General features: G+C 39.5%; 1 protein-coding gene across 2 annotated transcripts in view; it reads left to right on the plus strand.

The window, feature by feature from the left end:
* The first annotated feature begins 596 nt into the window (after window positions 1-596).
* CSMD1 (CUB and Sushi multiple domains 1) overlaps window positions 597-18,215 on the plus strand; it is a 1,403,311-nt gene continuing 1,385,692 nt past the window's right edge. For both annotated transcript variants that reach the window (XM_033848938.2, XM_073798556.1), the window contains exon 1: window positions 597-896. In XM_033848938.2, coding sequence (XP_033704829.2) covers window positions 652-896 — 245 coding nt within the window. In that variant the 5' untranslated portion in view covers window positions 597-651. The remainder of the gene's footprint in view (window positions 897-18,215) is intronic.

Below are 18,215 nucleotides of genomic sequence, written 5' to 3' on the forward strand. Positions count from 1 at the left end.
TGGTCTCATTTTATTCTTTGGCTTTGTGGGACTTTAACCAATGTGGGTGCAAATAGTTTGAAGTTTGAGCATGGTTTTTACCTAAGTCTTCATAGTACATACCTCAGATCGCACTCATTTAGATATATTCATCTGTGTATGTATTTAGAGAGTGATTTAATGGTTTTTTTATCTGTCAATTTAATTTCCCCAGCAAGGATCTTGTGGGCAGTGTTTCCTCATGATAATGTGCAGACAGTTGGCACCAACTTTGTTTCACAAATGTGGCAGTCTGATATGGCTGAAGATGTAAAAAAAATTTCCCCAAATTTGTAATATGAGTACCCAAATGTATATTTCCTTCTTTTCCTTCTCTTTTTTTTTTTTTTTAGGGAGGAGTTATTCTCTATCTTTTAACACTGGAGAACACCACTACAATTTATCATTCAGTATTTGTGCATGAAGGCTCACACAATAAGTCATTATAAAAATTGGCCAAGGAGTTCTCTGGTGGCCTAGTGGTTAGGATTCTGGGCTTTCAATTCTAGTGGCTTGGCTTCAATCCCTGGTCAGGGAAATAAGATCCTGCAAGCCACATGGTGTGGCCAAAAAACAATTACCAAATGGTTGGAAAATTTTTAAAAGAGTATACTAAAGATAGGCCAAACTTATATGCTTTTTGGTGTGTTTTCTTTTTCAGGTCAGAACTGTGGAGGCTTAGTCCAGGGTCCCAATGGCACCATTGAGAGTCCAGGGTTTCCCCATGGTTACCCAAACTATGCTAACTGCACCTGGATTATCATCACGGGAGAACGCAATCGGATACAATTGTCATTCCACACCTTTGCTCTTGAAGAAGATTTTGATATTTTATCGGTGTATGATGGACAGCTCCAACAAGGGAATTTGAAAGTGAGGTAAAGTGTTGGCTCTTCCTATAATAGATGAGGTTTGACGTACTCAGATTGTGAAACTTAATTGGGATTAACATTTGAATTTAATATTCAGAAAAGAACGTTTTAGTTACTATAAAGAAAAATTAAAGACTGGAGCTTTGTGCATACTTCTTTCAATCCCTAAGAACGTAACTTCTTATTGAAAGCAATCACTGACTTCGTTAATACATATCAGATTGTTCAAGATCTGTAAAACAGTGTTGCCAAGGTAATTTAAGTTATGATACACCATTGTTTTTAAGCAACTGTGGATTTGAGAGAAAAAGCACAAAGTGAGCACAATTTAAAGAACAACAAAAGGAACCTTGATATTGTCAGAGAATGTATTCAATACAAAGAACATAGGAGGTGGGTGGAGTAAAAACATGAAAGAACATTGTACTCTTTGGAGAATTTTTGGTTCGCACCATCATAGAATATTCCACTCCTCATTAGCTTTCTCTTTGAATCTATGATTTTTTACCATGAAGAAAGAAAAATATTTTCTGGGATGATTTTAAGTTATATTTTTCATTATCACCAAGAAAAAAAAATTGTACCTGTACAAATATAGTCATCTTTTTTTTTGTTAAATTTTGGCCAAGAATGAGGAATATCCCTTTCAAAGAAATTGGAATTTCTTAGCCAAACTGATGAACATATTTAAATATATACATATACGGCAAATAAGACTTTATCCTCTGGTTTTAAACTTCTACATTAGAGATTAAGTTTGTTGAATATAGGGTCTTGTAGAAAAACTGACAGTAGGCGGAAGGAATTGTGCTGCTTAGATGAATAAAATGGTATTCATGCTAATCTTAGCAGTAATATACAAAAATGATATACTTTATTTACAATTTTGTGAATTGAGAAAAATCTCTGGCTATAAAAATGCATAATTGTATTTTTACATCTAGTTAATAGATTAATACTATATATATTAGTATTATATATTAATAAATATATAATATTAATATATATTAACTATATAGTCAATATGTTAAGTATAGAATTTGAATATATTTCAAATATTTTATTTTCATTTCTTTATGCATTTTCAAATATAAAATACCTTGTAGTTTTTTCTGAGTCATCTCCAATGTTACTGTCTGTTTTTAGAAACGCTTTTCCAGTTGCCCTTTCTGAGACATATTGCATACAGCTACCTCCTTTATGGATTTGTTAGGTAAACTTTCTTTCTTCCTGTCTGACATGTGTGGGCCAACATTTGGATGTTTGGACAAAGTATCCATATTTGCAGTCCTTGCTAATTTGATGCAAAATGCCTTAACCTCTTTCATGCTCTTCTAACTATTACTAACTTTTCATCCACACAAAAGATTCTACTAGGGAATAGTGCTGTTTTGTAATAATAGAAAGCATTGTGACAAAAAATAGAGAATCTAGTTTACTCAAATATTAAGTCATATGCCTCTGTGTTAAAAAGTAACTCATTCTCTTTCAATGAAAGACAAATGCCTATTGCATATGAAAGTAAAAAATATTGCTCTGTGAGGAAGAGCGCTGAGCGCCCACAAGAAAACTTTCCCAGGAGCCGTCACAAACGCAACCAGATTGATCATCTGTTGGATATGGTTTGTAATTCACTGTCCAGCTGTAAAGCGCTCATGTTCTGAGGGGAAAACTACAAATGATCTTCAAATCTATTATTTTGAAGTATTTTTGGTCATATTTATGTACCTTTCTAGGTTCAGGCATTATTTGGGCGGGGCGGGGGAAGAGGAGTGTTTCCAAAGTAATTAAACTCATACTGCTTATAAAATTTTAAAAAATTTCTGTCAATACTTCCATTCCCTATAACTCTATTATAATTGCTATAATTCTATCCTATTCTAAAGGAAACCTGTCTTAAATGTTAATTTACTCAACTACCTGTCTTTGGACAATTTAGTATTCTCTTATGTTCTTAAGTTGATATTATGATCACTTTATAGGTTAATAACTATAAAGTTTAGAAAACCGCATACCTGTCATCTTCAGTATTATAACAGGATCAGCAGTAGAAATATTAAGGTTAGAACAGTTAGACTCATTGTATTTTACCCTGAGGTACTTGTGAATAGTATATAAATTAATAGCTGTGACTCAGAAAGCTTCATCAACATTGTTGAGTTATATGTATGTTTACTCACTTAGATTTTTTAATATATTTTTAACAGCTTCATTTTTTTAAAATTCATTTATTTTATTTATTTATTTTTTAAATTTTTTAATTTTTTTTTTTTTTTTTTTTTGGGGGCTGCATTGGGTCTTCGTTGCTGCGCCTGCGTGCCAGGTGTCCTAACAAATTGGCAAAACATATCAGAAGCAGAATTCCAGTAATGACTGCCAAGCAGTATAGGTCTCTACAATTATAAAATTTGAATAAAGAATGATGTGAAATAGGAAAATAAATAATGTTGTGAAATAGGAAATTTCCTCATTATTAGGGCAAATGTGTGAGCAGGTTGCAACATTTCAACATTAGGTGATGGGCAAAATCGTTATAAATAGTATTGAAATCTAATTAACAGGGTTGAGGTGGAGACTCTAATGCTGTTTGTTTCCCATTATATCTTGGAACAGTTGTTTATTTCTCAAATACGATTAACTCACAGCACTTAAAGCAGCTCTGGAATTCAAACGAAGGGACTTTTGTGAGAGGATTGATGTGTGAGCTGCCGATTCACTGAGTTGTCAGGAAAGTTATCGCTTAGAGCTTTCATGGTCTGTAGTTGTTTTACTTCTGTACAAATGCTGTTTTTATCAGCTCAAAATGTGCACTAACAAAAAAACAAACATATTAACAACTTGATCATTTTATATAAAGAAATTTCTTTTGTGTAACTACAGTAGAGAACTTTTAATAAGTAGCATATGATTTAGATGTAATCCCCAACTAACAAAACAGAATTTGGAGGTTAGAATTACAGACGTTTACATTGTAACTTGAAATTTAGTAAGAATATATGATTTACGCTATGTAACAAGAAATCTTTAAAGGAAACAAAAATGTATATATAACACAAACGCATATATGATTTATGTCTCCATCGATAAATTAACTTTTAGTATGTAAATACTGAGCATTAAATTAAGACTTCTTGTGAGCCCAAGAGAAAATATTAAACTCAAAATTAGGAATAGAAATCTGCTCCTGAGCTATCTAGAATGAAAACCCTAGTTCCTGTTTTGTTTTTTTTTAATAAATCTATTTATGTATTTGTTTATTTTTGGCAGCGCTGGGTCTTCGTTGCTGCACATGGGCTTTCTCTAGTTGCGGCGAGCAGGGGCTACTCTTTGTTGCAGTGCGCGGGCTTCTCATTGCGGTGGCTTCTCTTGTTGTGGAGCACGGGCTCTTGGCGCGTGGGCTTCAGTAGTTGTGGCTCGCGGGCTCCGTAGTTGGGGCTCGCGGCCTCCAGAGCACAGGCTCAGTCGTTGTGGCGCACGGGCTTAGTTGCTCTGCGGCATGTGGGATTCCTCCCAGACCAGGGCTCGAACCCATGTCCCCTGCATTGGCAGGCGGATTCTTAAACCACTGTGCCACCAGGGAAGTCCTGCCCTCACTGGTTTTTATGAGCTGTCATATTCCTGCCATTTTTTGAATCTCTGGCCATATTGACTCTGTACCTCCTCCTGATTCTCAGACCTCCACAGAAGTCTAACCCTACATGTTTTATTTTGCAACATCTCTTTATAAACCACAGCCTGCTTTGATCCTCACAGAAAACACTCCACGAAGTCCCATTCTATGCGAGGTTGACCCATGCACACAGGTTGACCGGTACATGGAGATGATAATATGCTGGCCCCAGGCTCACCCCCCTCTAATTCTGAAACATTTGCCACAGTCCCGTCCTCATTCTATGTTGCCAGTAAGATAAGCACTCTAGTCAACGTGACCCTGATATTCAAGGAACCCTACCAAGTGCAAAGTACACTTCTGGCCTTCAGCCTCTTCCATATTTTCCCTGTGTGTTTCAGTCCACTCTGGTTGCTATAATAGGATACCACAGACTGTGGGGCTTAAAATCAGTGGGGATTTATTTCCTGTAGCTCTGGAGGCTGAAAGTTCAAGATCAAGGTACCAGCAAATTTGGTGTCTCAGGAGGGCCTGTTTCTTGGTTCCTAGGGGCTGTCTGTGTCAATCTAGGCTTTCAGTGTCTTCATACTGTGCAAGGAGCAAGGGAGGTCTCCAGGGTCTCTTTTAAAAGGGTGCTAATCCCATTCATGAGGGCTACATTCTCCATAATCACGTCCCAAAGTTCCCACCTTCAAATACCGCCATGTTGGGGGTGAGGATTTCAACATATGAATTTGGGAGGCCACAGACATTCAGGCTATAGTGCTAGGGGAGTTTTCATATTTAGCTGAATGGGTCTATGAGTTATTCCTTGAGCTGACCTTATAAGAGAATATAATATACTGTAATATTCTTCATCCTTCCCTCTGCCTGCCTACATTATATCCAGCTTTCAAAACCCATTTCACATTATATTTATTTCAGGAAATTGGCCCTGTGCATCCCAAGTTAAAAAACAACCCCACCAAAGAAGTCTTTTTTTTTTTTTCTGAACTCCTTTAGCACTTGTAACTAACATAGATCTTGAATCAAGCACTCCTTTGAAATCACACTGTCTCTCAAGTTGCCTTTTGTGGAAGGTTGTATATCTTTGTGTTCTAGTATGACAAATAGAACATACATCCTCCAAGGCCAAGAAATGTGCCACGACTGTCTTCTCTGGTGATGACATAGATGACTTTAATATAGTCAATAAATCTTCATGGAATGATTTTGATTTAAGCTATTCCTGATTCAGGACCACTCCTCTCTGTGCTCTCTGTGTACAAGCCAGCATGACTTAATATAACTCTCTCCTCTAGGTGAGCATGAGAGACTTTTATATCCTGTAGATGTTCTCTAAATATGAAGTCGTGTTTTTTCGATTTGTCCCCAAATCAAAAATAATTGAAGTTGGGGCTTCCCTGGTGGCGCAGTCGTTGAGAGTCCACCTGCCGATGCAGGGGACACGGGTTCGTGCCCCGGTTCGGGAGGATCCCACATGCCGCGGAGCGGCTGGGCCCGTGAGCCATGGCCGCTGAGCCTGCGCGTCCGGAGCCTGTGCTCCGCAACGGGAAAGGCCACAACAGTGAGATGCCCGCATACCGAAAAAAAAAATAATAATAATTGAAGTTGACATCAGTTTCCAATTATGATAACATTATAATACGAAACTTGGAAAATAAATCCCATTATAACCTCAAAAAGTAAATAAAAGTGAACCTATGAAGGAAAATTGTACCATGCAAATGTGGAAAATCAGTATGTATATCCCATGATTATCGTAAAATACAAGTCCTAAGAAAATAGCTTTGGCAGTTATCTTGGCTTTATCTTCCTCTGACTTTTACAAGATTACCCCTAAATTTCTGCAGTGATGGTAATGAAGAGGTAAGAGATGAATGTTACAGAGCCATTACAATCAGTAAATCATGAATAAGTGATGCAAAAATATCAGTTTTTTCCATTTTTTGAAAAAATGTGTTAACAAAGAAATTTGTATAATATTAACTATATCCGGTGATGTTTAGAACTTCAGAGCTTTTAAGGGCTAGGAAGGGGTTTCAGTTGCATTTGGATTAAATTAGACTAGAGGCCTGGCAGTGTCTAAATTCTGCCGTACTGTCCCCCATTGCCATTATGAGGTTCTGAGGGAACCGTTCACAGACACGTAGTCAGATAAAAATCAAAGCATCATTTTATTTTTAGCTTGGCTGGTGACTCATGCCCCATTTAAGACTCTGAGAAACATAGGATGAAGTGTGTATAAAAGCTTCTGTAGGGACTGGAACATCATACTCATACCAAAGACATGTCTTGCCATCTTATCACATTCGGCCAGCCACAGGGTCAGGGAGTAGAAGGAATGGCTGGCATGATCAGACCAACACGTAGTGAGGGAGGGCCCCAGAGAGGTGGGCCTTATAGCCTTCGTGAGGAGCTGAAGCCCACAGGGCTGAAGCCTCAGGCTGGCAAAGCCCAGTAGCCCAACCAATGCTTAGGGATCTGATCAAACCGGGCCTCCTGTCCTAGTGGGCACGGTGCAGAGGTGCTGAGGGGGACAGTGGCAGTGTTAGGTCGTCTCCTATAAACCTATCATGTTCCCATGAGTTTGTGCATCTGTCAGCCGTGATGATTATTCTATGTACATGTTTTAAGATGATGAAATTAAAAAATCATTTTATTTGATACAGCTTCCAAATTTCCTTTCTCAGCATATGCTTTGAATTAGCAACTCATAGGCAAGGTTGATAGTAATTGGGTAAGGCAGAGTCCACTAATTTATTTATTCTTTTTAAGTTGGTTGTCTGCAGTTGGCTAGTGTGGAAGAGAAGGCCGGTTAAATCAGAGATTCAAGGATGAGGCCTAAACATATGTTTATATTTGTATTTGTATAAATATGTACTTACGTATCATCCCCGAGCTGATTTTAATATGGTTGAAAACTGTGTATATATTTTTATAAGGCTCATATTTATTAACAAAAATGATTAAGTTGCTAGTAATTAGAAATCCTGGAGATAAAATATAAAGCACTTAAGGGAGGTAGGTAGAACTATGTTTGCAAAACTGTAAGCATGTTTTCACATGTATCTGAATTCTGACCACTACCATTCATGCTGTGGTGGTGGTTTTGCATGAGCCAAAAATGGATGGTTCATTTCAGTATCTTGGTCATTTTGAAAGTAGCAAACCATATTAATATGGGCAAAGGAGTCTTTTGAACAATCATAAATATATGTGTGAGGAAAATATTCCCAAAGCCCCCAACTCCTAGGACATTTCTCTTGCATAAATGTAGACATATGGAAAGGCATTCAGAGTTTCAAAAAGAGGATGAAAGAAAAAGAAGATTAATAAATGCTTTGCGACAGGACTGCATTTTCAGCAGACAAAGCTATTTTGAGGTATTGGTCATGGGAACGTGAAAGGAGACACAACTTTATAATATAAAATCTTATCTTTACTACTTAAAATAAATATGTTGGATCATCAATTTAAATAATAATATGCAATAATAAAAATACCAGAAAGAACTTCTTCAGTACACATAATTTAGAAGTCATGGAGAAAATGACTGAAGAATTTGACTTCCTCAAATTTAAAAGCCAAAAGCCAAATGACAAATCGAGAAAAAGGGTTTACAGTAGTGTGAGACACAGGGAGTTATTTTCTTAATTTATAACATACACTCTCAGAACTATAAGCAATAAGATAAATCATTTAATAGAAAACCAGGTAAAAGTATGAACAAGGAGTTCAAATATAACAGTCCATGGTAATAAGTGTATTTCAAGAAAATTAAAACAGTCATGCAATATATCTCACCAGTCTGAATGGCAAAACTTAAAAATTTTTGAGAACTCAGAGTTTTTGAGGGTATTAGACAAATGCCTTTATATCCTGTTGGTAGAATTACGAATTGCAGCAGTTATTTTTGGATAGAATTTTGAAATTTCTCTCAAATTTAAAAATTATGTACAAGCTCTTTCCTTCAGCCAGTCCAGCTAAGAATTTATTCTACAAAATTACCTTCAAATATGACACAACACATGGAATGAAATGCTTATGGGTGCATTTTGATGGTATTAAAAACAAACTCAAGAATGTCTATCCTTCTATAGAGACTAGTTAAATAAGTTAGAGGATATATGTATTACAATGTACCATTAAAAATAATGAATGGGATCTTTATTTGCTGATATGAAGAGATCTCTCACTATATTTTACAATTATAAATTACAGTAGTATTGGATTGTCCAATTTCACTCAATATTTTATTTTCTTGAATAAACAATATGTAATCTCATAATAAAACATCAAATTCTGGATGATGGTGGAACCCGGCGTATGCCTTTCTTATATATAATTGCAGCATGATGTAGCGATTTCAAGGATGCTGTGGGAAGGAGAATAAAGGCATCTGTCCACCCTGAGGGCTCCCAGAGGGCTGCCTACCAGCCGTTGTAATTTTAATCAAGATAAAATGCTGCCTTAATCCAGAAAACGTATGGCTCTCTTAGTGTTCACAGCAGGCTAGGGGTAGGGGAGGTTTTGTTATTGTTGTTGTTACCCTTTTATTTAAGAACTGAGATATAGTTGATGTACAATATTATATGAGTTTCAGGTGTATAACATAGTGATTCACAATTTTTAAAAGTTATACTCCGTTTGTAGTTACTATAAACTATTGCCTATATTCCTTGTGGCTTATTTACTTTATACATAGTAGTTTGTACCTTTTAATCCCCTACCCCTATCCCGCCCCTCCGTCTTCCCCCTCCCCCCTGGTAACCACTAGCTTCCCCTCTGTCTGTGAGTCTGTTTCTATTTTGTTATATTCATTCTTATATTCACGTGTTTCTTTTACATTTTAGATTCCACATATAAGTGAAAGTATACAATATGTGTCTTTCTCTGTCTGACTTATTTCATTAAGCATAATACCCTCCAGGTCTATCCATGTTGTTGAAGATGGCAAAAGTTCATTCTTTTTTTATGGCTGAGTTGTTTTCCATTGTATATATTTACCATATCTTATTTATTTATTCATTTATTTATTTATTTATAACATCTTTATTGGAGTTTAATTGTTTTACAATGGTGTGTTAGTTTCTGCTGTATAACAAAGTGAATCAGCTATACATATACATATATCCCCATATCTCCTCCCTCTTGCGTCTCCCTCCCACCCTCCCTATCCCACCCCTCTAGGTGGTCACAAAGCACCGAGCTGATCTCCCTGTGCTATGTGGCTGCTTCCCACTAGCTATCTATTTTACATTTGGCAGTGTGTGTATGTCCATGCCACTCTCTCACTTCGTCCCAGCTTACCCTTCCCCCTCCCTGTGTCCTCGAGTCCATTCTCTACATCTGTGTCTTTATTTCTGTCCTTCCCCTAGGTTCATCAGAACCTTTTTTTTTTTAGATTCCATATTTATGTGTTAGCATATGGTATTTGTTTTTCTCTTTCTGACTTACTTCACTCTGTATGACAGTCTCTAGGTCCATCCACCTCACTACAAATAACTCAATTTCATTTCTTTTTATGGCTGAGTAATGGTCCATTGTATGTATGTGCCACATCTTCTTTATCCATTCATCTGTCTATGACATTTAGGTTGCTTCCATGTCTGGCTATTGTAAATAGTGCTGCAATGAACATTGTGGTACACGAATCTTTTTGAATGATGGTTTTCTCAGGGTATATGCCCAGTGGTGGGATTGCTGGGTCGTATGGTTGTTCTATTTTTAGTTTTTTACGGAACCTCCATACTGTTCTCCATAGTGGCTGTGTCAATTTACATTCCTACCAAGAGTGCAGGAGGGTTCCCTTTTCTCCACACCCTCTCCAGCATTTATGGTTTGTAGATTTTTTGATGATGGCCATTCTGACTGGTTGTACCATATCTTTTTTATCCATTCATCCGTCAGTGGACACTTAGGTTGCGTCTATATCTTGGCTGTTGTCAATAGTGCTGCTGTGCATTTGGCGGTGCATGTATCTATTTGGATCAGCGTTTGGGTGGTTTCTTTCTGTAAGTATGTATATGCTCTATCTTTGGAATTCTTGTGGAGGTAGTTATTTCTATCTCTGTGCCTATGAATATCTCCATTTTGATGTTTTTCTCTCTCTCTCCCATCTATTAATCTATATCTATATTTATATTAGTGTTTCTCAACGAGGGGTGATGTTATGCCCCAGGGGACATTTGGTAATGTCTGAAGACATTATTGTCACAGTTGGGTGGGGATGCTCCTAGGATGTGGCAGGTACAGTACAGAGATGCTGATGAATGTCCTACAACACACAGGACAACACGTAGGACAGCCCCATATGACAAAGAATTGTCTTCCACCAAATGTCAAAAATGCCAAGGATGAAAATTCCCTGTTTACAGCAGTAAACCATCTGTATACAACCATCTATACCTGTACCTCTATGTATATCTGGCCTCTACATTTCTCTCAATATTGTTTTTCTATGCGAAGACCCAAGCTGAAAAAGGTAAACGAGAACTCTCTGGAACTGACAGTTACATTTCTGCTGTGCAGAGGTAGCTAGGCGGATGGACTGATTGAAGTGATCGAAAATGATGGGGTCTCCTGCAGGATTGTGTCAGCAAGCAAATGTGATTTCCACCGTATTACATATCATCAGATTTCACCAAGAATCATTTTTACCTTCTCTCTCAAAAGGAAATAAAATTATTATTATTTCAGTCCTCGGTTTCTGGGAAAAGAAACATAAAGTGTCCAAAAGTCGGTAAGATATTAATTGAATTTTATTATTCTGTATAATAGTGAATCTGCAAAGATAGTCTGTTCAAATGACTTACTGGGAAGCTCTCCATAGTAAAAAGTAAGAAGGAGCTAAAAATAATCAGTTTCTTAGAATTTCCAAGATTTTAAATTAATTTTGTGTGGATGACTAGATTTGTAGGTGAATGATTTTTTTTAAGTTTAAAATGTACTTTTTCTCTCCCCGTCCCTTTTAAGTGTTTGGATAGCAACACCTGTACTGATTTATGCTTTTATCCCCAACAGAAGCTGAGCACTTAGAACACACTAAACCAGTGTGTTTTGATTGAATAAATGTACATTAGTTGTTTACAAAATAATTGTAAAGAAATGGACGCTATATACAAAAGTGTGTCATACACTTTCAACTCACAAAATTTAAAAAAAAAGGAATAGGATATTACTTAGAACTTAAAACAATTCTTTCTTTTACTATAATAAACAGTCACCCACCCTGTGCGTATAAATACGATCGACTTTGTATCTGAATGTACTGAAAAATAATCAAAAGGCAAATATTTATCTTAGAAGCCATCTTGTCTCAGACCTTTAAAAACTGTTATCCTGGAGTAAACTTGATATTTAGACATTTTATGAGTTTGTGCATTTAACTAGGCAGCAGTATTATATATAAAAATTGTATAAGCGATTAAGAGTGTTTACAGCCCAGAAGCCTGTAAATTTAGAAAATTCTTTCAAATAAGGTTTCCAGGAGCGGAGCTATTGGCCCTTTTCTGAACCTCAGTTTTGTCCTGGCTTACATCTCCCCTGCCTTACCTCTTAGAACCTGAAGTATTAACTCAAGCAGGGTTCAGAAAGTTGCTCATAGATTCCAGGTGGTAGATATAAGTGAATAAAACCCTCACAGCCTTTCTTTGGTTCATACTTGCCCTGAGGGGGAGGCAGCTTGGGGAGGGTCCTTAAGTGAGTGGGGAATAAAGCCTGCCTGTGTGAACTTCCTCAGAATGATCTCGAGCCCTGCCCTCCCAACCTCTGCCCCCTGGGTCACTGACCCTAATTGGATTTCCTTGGCTTCCTGCCCAGAGGCCAGTTCTTGTTGGCCTCTGTTTCACAATCAGTGGAAGATTAGACAATTTTGTCTCTGAACCTTGTTGTCAATACAACTTCCCAAGCTCAAAGATTGTATTGATCCCACACTAAACCCTCAAATGGAAGACGCAGGGTCGTGGCTATAGTTAGACTGCTACTCACCAGTACTACTCACGTATACTTTATCACCAACATCTGTTACTTTTTATTTTAGAAATCACTAGTATAAACCCAGAATCTGTATAGCTGGCTCTCTGTTTCAAGGAAGCAGTCCCCCAATGAGCAGGGGTATGTTCCCCTCGAGAGGGAGAATCAGAGAGTGCGCAAGAAAGGATACAAGTGAATGCTTCATACAACCTGTCACCTTTCAGCCCAAAGAGGAAAACTGAGATAAACGAAACGGGGGCCTCCTGAAAGTTTCTCAAAGTGTCTTCCTTCAAGGAGGCAGCTTCTGTTTCTCACAGCTGTTCACGGACCCTCCGTGGCCGTTATCCCCCATCATCCCTTTTCAGTGTCAAGGCGCCCCGGTGCCTGAACCCCAGGCCACCTCCGCCCCCATGGACCCGCACTACCAGCAAAAGCCAAGGGGGGCGCCCTTGTGACTGGCGCGTGTTCCTTTGCCACTTGTTAGAGCAGGGCCTCGAACTCCCAGGCCTGCTGGAACCAGAAGGACGATGCGAATACGTGAAACAGAGCAGGTGTAAGACAGTGGCGGGACCTCCTGGTGAGGTCGTGGTCAGTATCAACGCGGCACCAGCTCCTCAGCTACAGCCAATGGCCGCCAAGCAGAAACGCGGGCCTGACTGGCTGGGGCGCCTTCCAATTAGCCACAGCAGTTTCCAATTACGTCCTGATTAAGGGAACTTCCCTGATTGGTAAGAGGTTAAATCAGGCCGCGCCCGTCTCCCGAGAGCCCTTGAGCTCGGTTTCCTGGCGGGAGGGTGATCCGTGCGGCGGCTCCGCAAGTGGACTCTGCGGTTCTCTGAGTCGCTCGCCTTCGTCAACGCATCTCGGGCATCCTCTCCCGCCCTCCTCCTTCGGGACCCAGACTTGCTGCCCCACAGGCCCCAAGCTGCACAGCGCATCTTCCGGGCTCCTGTTTGCTTTCCCGGGGGGCCCTCAGTACCTCCGCCAGGACCAGGCCCCGGCCTGCGGACGTGCCCCACGGTGTGCAAAAGAAGATTTCCTGCTGGAGGGGCCCCTGTGGAGGGGCTGGAAGTCGACTGGGCTCTGGAGAGTGCAAAGACCCGAGGCTACTCTCCAGGAGAAGGACTCCAGGAACCCCGCGGTGGTTTCCTGGGAAGCACTGAGACACCCCGCAGCTGTCCGGAGGAACAGCACGCCCCAGGATGCAAGTGAGTTCCTGGGTTTTTCTCTATGTGTGACTGTACGTTTGCGTCGACTTCCTCGCCGGCTGCCTGAGGTGTACTGAACTGACCAAACCCCAGCTCTATCTGGAGAGTAGTGTCCAGGGTGGGGAGCCCTGGGTGCCCGAGGACCGGCCGAGCCTCTGTCCTGGTTAGGCCACCCTGGGTTCCAGAGTAAGAGCCGTGTTTACCCTCGGATCCACATTGTGCTGGGAAGGCGTCTTTTGGTGGGAAAGGCTCCTGGGTCTGGTGTGAGCACTGAGCCACCGTTGGGCTTCATGCTGCTGCTTCGGAAAGTTGGTTTGTGCCTCGGAGCTGGAGGCCCACCTCCATCGGGTTAGATTTGTGTGCGCCAGGCCAGGGCAGAACTGCGGTCCCCTCCCCTTTAGCTACCTGGGCAGGGGAGAGTGACACGGTCTGTGGTTGGCGTGAACTAGGGGCCAGTGGGGTTTGGAGAGCCTCGTACTCGGGTCTGGAGAGATGATGGCTGTGGACAGGCCATTGAGGGAGGGCAGAGCTGACAGCAGCCGGGGTATCTGGTGGGCTTACGTGAGGGTTCTCTGCGGCCTGACGCTCATTATTTTCTTATTTCAAAAAAAAAAAAAAATACAGTGCGGGAACTGTACAGGGGTAGCAGCAGCTTGTGACCTCTGCCCTAGAAGGTTAATTAATAATCCCAGCCTTGTCAACTCCATGTGTTGGTAATTCCAGAGTAATGAGAAGAGGCAGCCACAAAACACCTGGCCCCAAAGTAGCTGGGAACTTGGCAGGGTTCAGATACTTCCCTTTGAAAATGGAGAGGTTGAAGATTTCAAAGGTGTCTTCTGGAATAGAGCTCGCCTTTTCTTATTATACCTTGCATTGCAATGATATGGTTTGTCATATCGTGTATTTACGTTTTCAGTCACTTTAAATGAATAAAGTTTGTATAATTACTAGGTAGTGGATTTGCCAAGACTTTTTCTGAAAACCTTGTGTTTCTGAATTAGAACTCTAGTATGTAAATAGCCCAACTTGGATGGGGAACATTCTAGATTTCTTTACACAAGACTGGAAATGGTATTTTGGACAACTGTTTTAATTTCTTTGGGCAAATACCTAGCAGTGGAATAGATGGGTCATATGATAGATTAAGCTTAACTCGAAGAAATGGCCAAAACATTTCCCATGGGGTGTAAACTTTTAAATTGCCAGCAGTAGTTATGAGTTCCAGCTGCGTCACACGTTTGCCTGTATTCGCTATATCTGCTCTTTAATTTTGGTTGCTCTAATGAGTGTGTAATGGAGAGTTACCTTATTGCGGTTTAATTTACATTCCCTGATGACTAATGTTAGTATCTTTTCATGTGCTTACTGGTCATTCATATATCTTCCTTTGTGACATGTCTCTTAAAATTTTCTTCCAGTGATATATGTGTTACAGATAATTTCTCCCAGATTCATTCTCTTAATGGTGTATTTTGAACAACTGTTTTCAATCTTGATAAAGTCCAATTTAACAATATATTTATTGTTTTATGACTATGCGAAATACAAAAAAAGTTTGCATACTTTATCAGAAATATTTTCCTTGATGCCTTCTTCCGAAGTTTAATAGTTTAGCTCTTTGATTTGTCTATGATCCATTTTGACTTTAATTCATATCACATCATAAAATTAAGTTTTGGAAGTCATCTTTTTGCATGACGATTGTTACAGCACCATTTGCTGAAAAGACTATAATTCTCATAAAGCTGATATTTTGTGTATGGTGCTAGGTAAGGATTGATGCACTTTTTTTTTTTTTTTTAAATTGAGATACTCAGCTGATCCAGCATTTGTTGAAAAGACTTCATTTTCCTCTTTGAACTGACTTAGCACAATTGCTGAAATTCAACTTCTGACCTATGTCAGGGACTATTCCTGTACTCTCTATTTTGTTCCATTGATCTGTTTGTCTTTTTGCTGTATTGATTATTGTAGCTACGCAGGAAGTTTTAAAATCATGTAGAGTAGGTGCTTCAGGTTGTGTGTGTGTGTGTGTGCTGGTTATTCTAGGTCTTTTGAATTTCATAGAATCATTTAGAGTTAGCTTGTCAACGTCTATAAAAATTCCCTTGAGATTTTGGTTGGGATTGCCTTGAATCTACAAATTTGGGAAGAATTATACCATATTAGCAGTAGGCTTCCAATACATGAATACATTCTATCTCTACATGTATTTAGGTCGTTTTTAGTTTCTCTCAGAAAATGTTAAATTAGATTCATCTGTAACTACTTTTAGTGTATTGCTGCTATTATAGATGCCATTGTTTTATTATTTATTTCATTATTTTATTATATTTTATTTATATTATTATTTATTATTTTATTATTTATTTGCTGATAATGGATGAAAATGCAATTGGTATTTTGTATAATGTTAGCCTTGTATCCTGTGACTTTCCTAAATTTCATTATTTCCAGTAGCTATTTTGAAGGTCCTCTGGGATTTATATTTCATGTAAACAATGGTATCTGCGTGGAGGGGCAGTTCCACTTCCTCCCATTGGCCTTTCCTTTTTTGGACTGCTTTGAAATGGCTAATACATTCAGCACAGTGTTGCATAACAATGATAAGTGACCATCTTTGCCTTGGTTCTGGCGAAAGAAGGGAAATAATGACCATTATAGGTGATGTTGCTTGTGCTGGTTACTGGTTACCAGGGGATCAATGACCATTATAGATGACGTTGCTTGTGCTGGTTGCTGGTTACCAGGGGATTAATGACCATTATAGATGACGTTGCTTGTGCTGGTTACCAGTTACCAGTGGATTAATGACCATTATAGATGGCGTTGCTTGTGCTGGTTACCGGTTACCAGTGGATTAATGACCATTATAGATGACGTTGCTTGTGCTGGTTGCTGGTTACCAGTGGATTAATGACCATTATAGATGACGTTGCTTGTGCTGGTTACTGGTTACCAGGGGATTAATGACCATTATAGATGACGTTGCTTGTGCTGGTTGCTGGTTACCAGTGGATTGCCTCTCGTCTCCAAATCTGCCTTTCTTTCCCTGCTTTGTGATACCAGAGCTGTGCCCTGAGAACAGCTCTCATCTGCCAGCTGGCACTGTGTTAAGCTTTGCCAGTTTCTGTGGGTGCATTAGTGGAGGAAGGAACGGTTTCTCTTGGTCCCTGCTACTGGGTCACGTGGCTGCCAGCACTGTGCAGGATGTCAGATGGCATCGCCCTCCTCAGAGCTTTCTAGCGCCTCCTGGGGTGACTTCCAGGCTCGCCAGCACTCCACACACACATTCCTGGTTGCCAGCTCTGAATGGCGGAACCTCGGCAAGCATTTCCACTGTCCAGTCGACCACTAGTTACTCTCTCCCCCAACAAGTTCTGAATCTCAGCTTGGTGGGAGCAGTCTTTATTATATTTTCCTTCCTCGGGTACTCTACCCTGCCTTAAAGCTGCTCTGCATTTCTACTGTTCCTGTGTTTTTAAACTTCTCTTTGCCTCTTTGTGGTTAATCCTCTGCTAGTCATTCTTTTTTTTTTTTTTTTTTTATCTCAAAGACTCAGTAAGGTGAGATGTCGAACTCTTGTAGTGCAGGTGATGGTTACTAAACCTTCAAACTTATTCAAGGTAATATGAAATAGGAGTATGTAACTATTAAACCAAATTCAGATTTTCTTGCTTCCTAACACAAAATAATGTTCATCAAGCATACTTTACAAGAAAAAAATGCTTGGCGACAACTCTACATTAAATTTTTCTCCTTCAAATTACTGGCGCAGTTTCTGTCTCCTGACTGGAACTTGACCAATATATTGATTGTACTTTTTTTTGTTTTTGTTCTTATTTTTTCATAAATGTCCTTTATCAGTTAAGTTCTCTACTGTTACTGGTTTGTTGAGGGTTTTTAAAAAATTAATTAATTAATTTATTTTTGGCTGCATTGGGCCTTCGTTGCTATGTGTGGGCTTCCTCTAGTTGTGGCGAGCAGGGGCTACTCTTCTATGCAGTGCACAGGCTTCTCACTGCGGTGGTTTCTCTTGTTGCGGAGCACAGGCTCTAGGCGTGTGGGCTTCAGCAGTTGTGGCCCGTGGGCTCTAGAGTGCAGGCTCAGTAGTTGTGGCGCATGGGCTTAGTTGCTTCGCAGCATGTGGGATCTTCCTGGACCAGGGCTCAAACCCGTGTCCCCTGCATTGGCAGGCAGATTCTTAACCACTGCGCCACCAGGGAAGTCCTATTGAGGGTGTTATTATGAATTATAGTTTAATTTTATCAAGTGCTTGTTATGCATCAACTGACATGGTGGCAGTTTTTTTCTGTTTTCTATTAATATGGCCAATTTGATTAGTTTATTAAATGTTACTCTTTCGTTGCATTCTAGGATAAAGTCTACCTGATTATAAGGTACTGTCCTTTCACATTGGTTGGTTTGACATTAAGAATTTCTGTGTATATACACAAGTAATTTTGGTTTGTAATTTCTTTTATTGGTAAACTTTTCCAGGTTTTGCTGTAAGGGTAATTTCAAAAACTC

This window comes from Tursiops truncatus, chromosome 21 (assembly GCF_011762595.2).
Source record: "Tursiops truncatus isolate mTurTru1 chromosome 21, mTurTru1.mat.Y, whole genome shotgun sequence".
In the NCBI taxonomy this organism is placed as follows: domain Eukaryota; kingdom Metazoa; phylum Chordata; class Mammalia; order Artiodactyla; family Delphinidae; genus Tursiops; species Tursiops truncatus.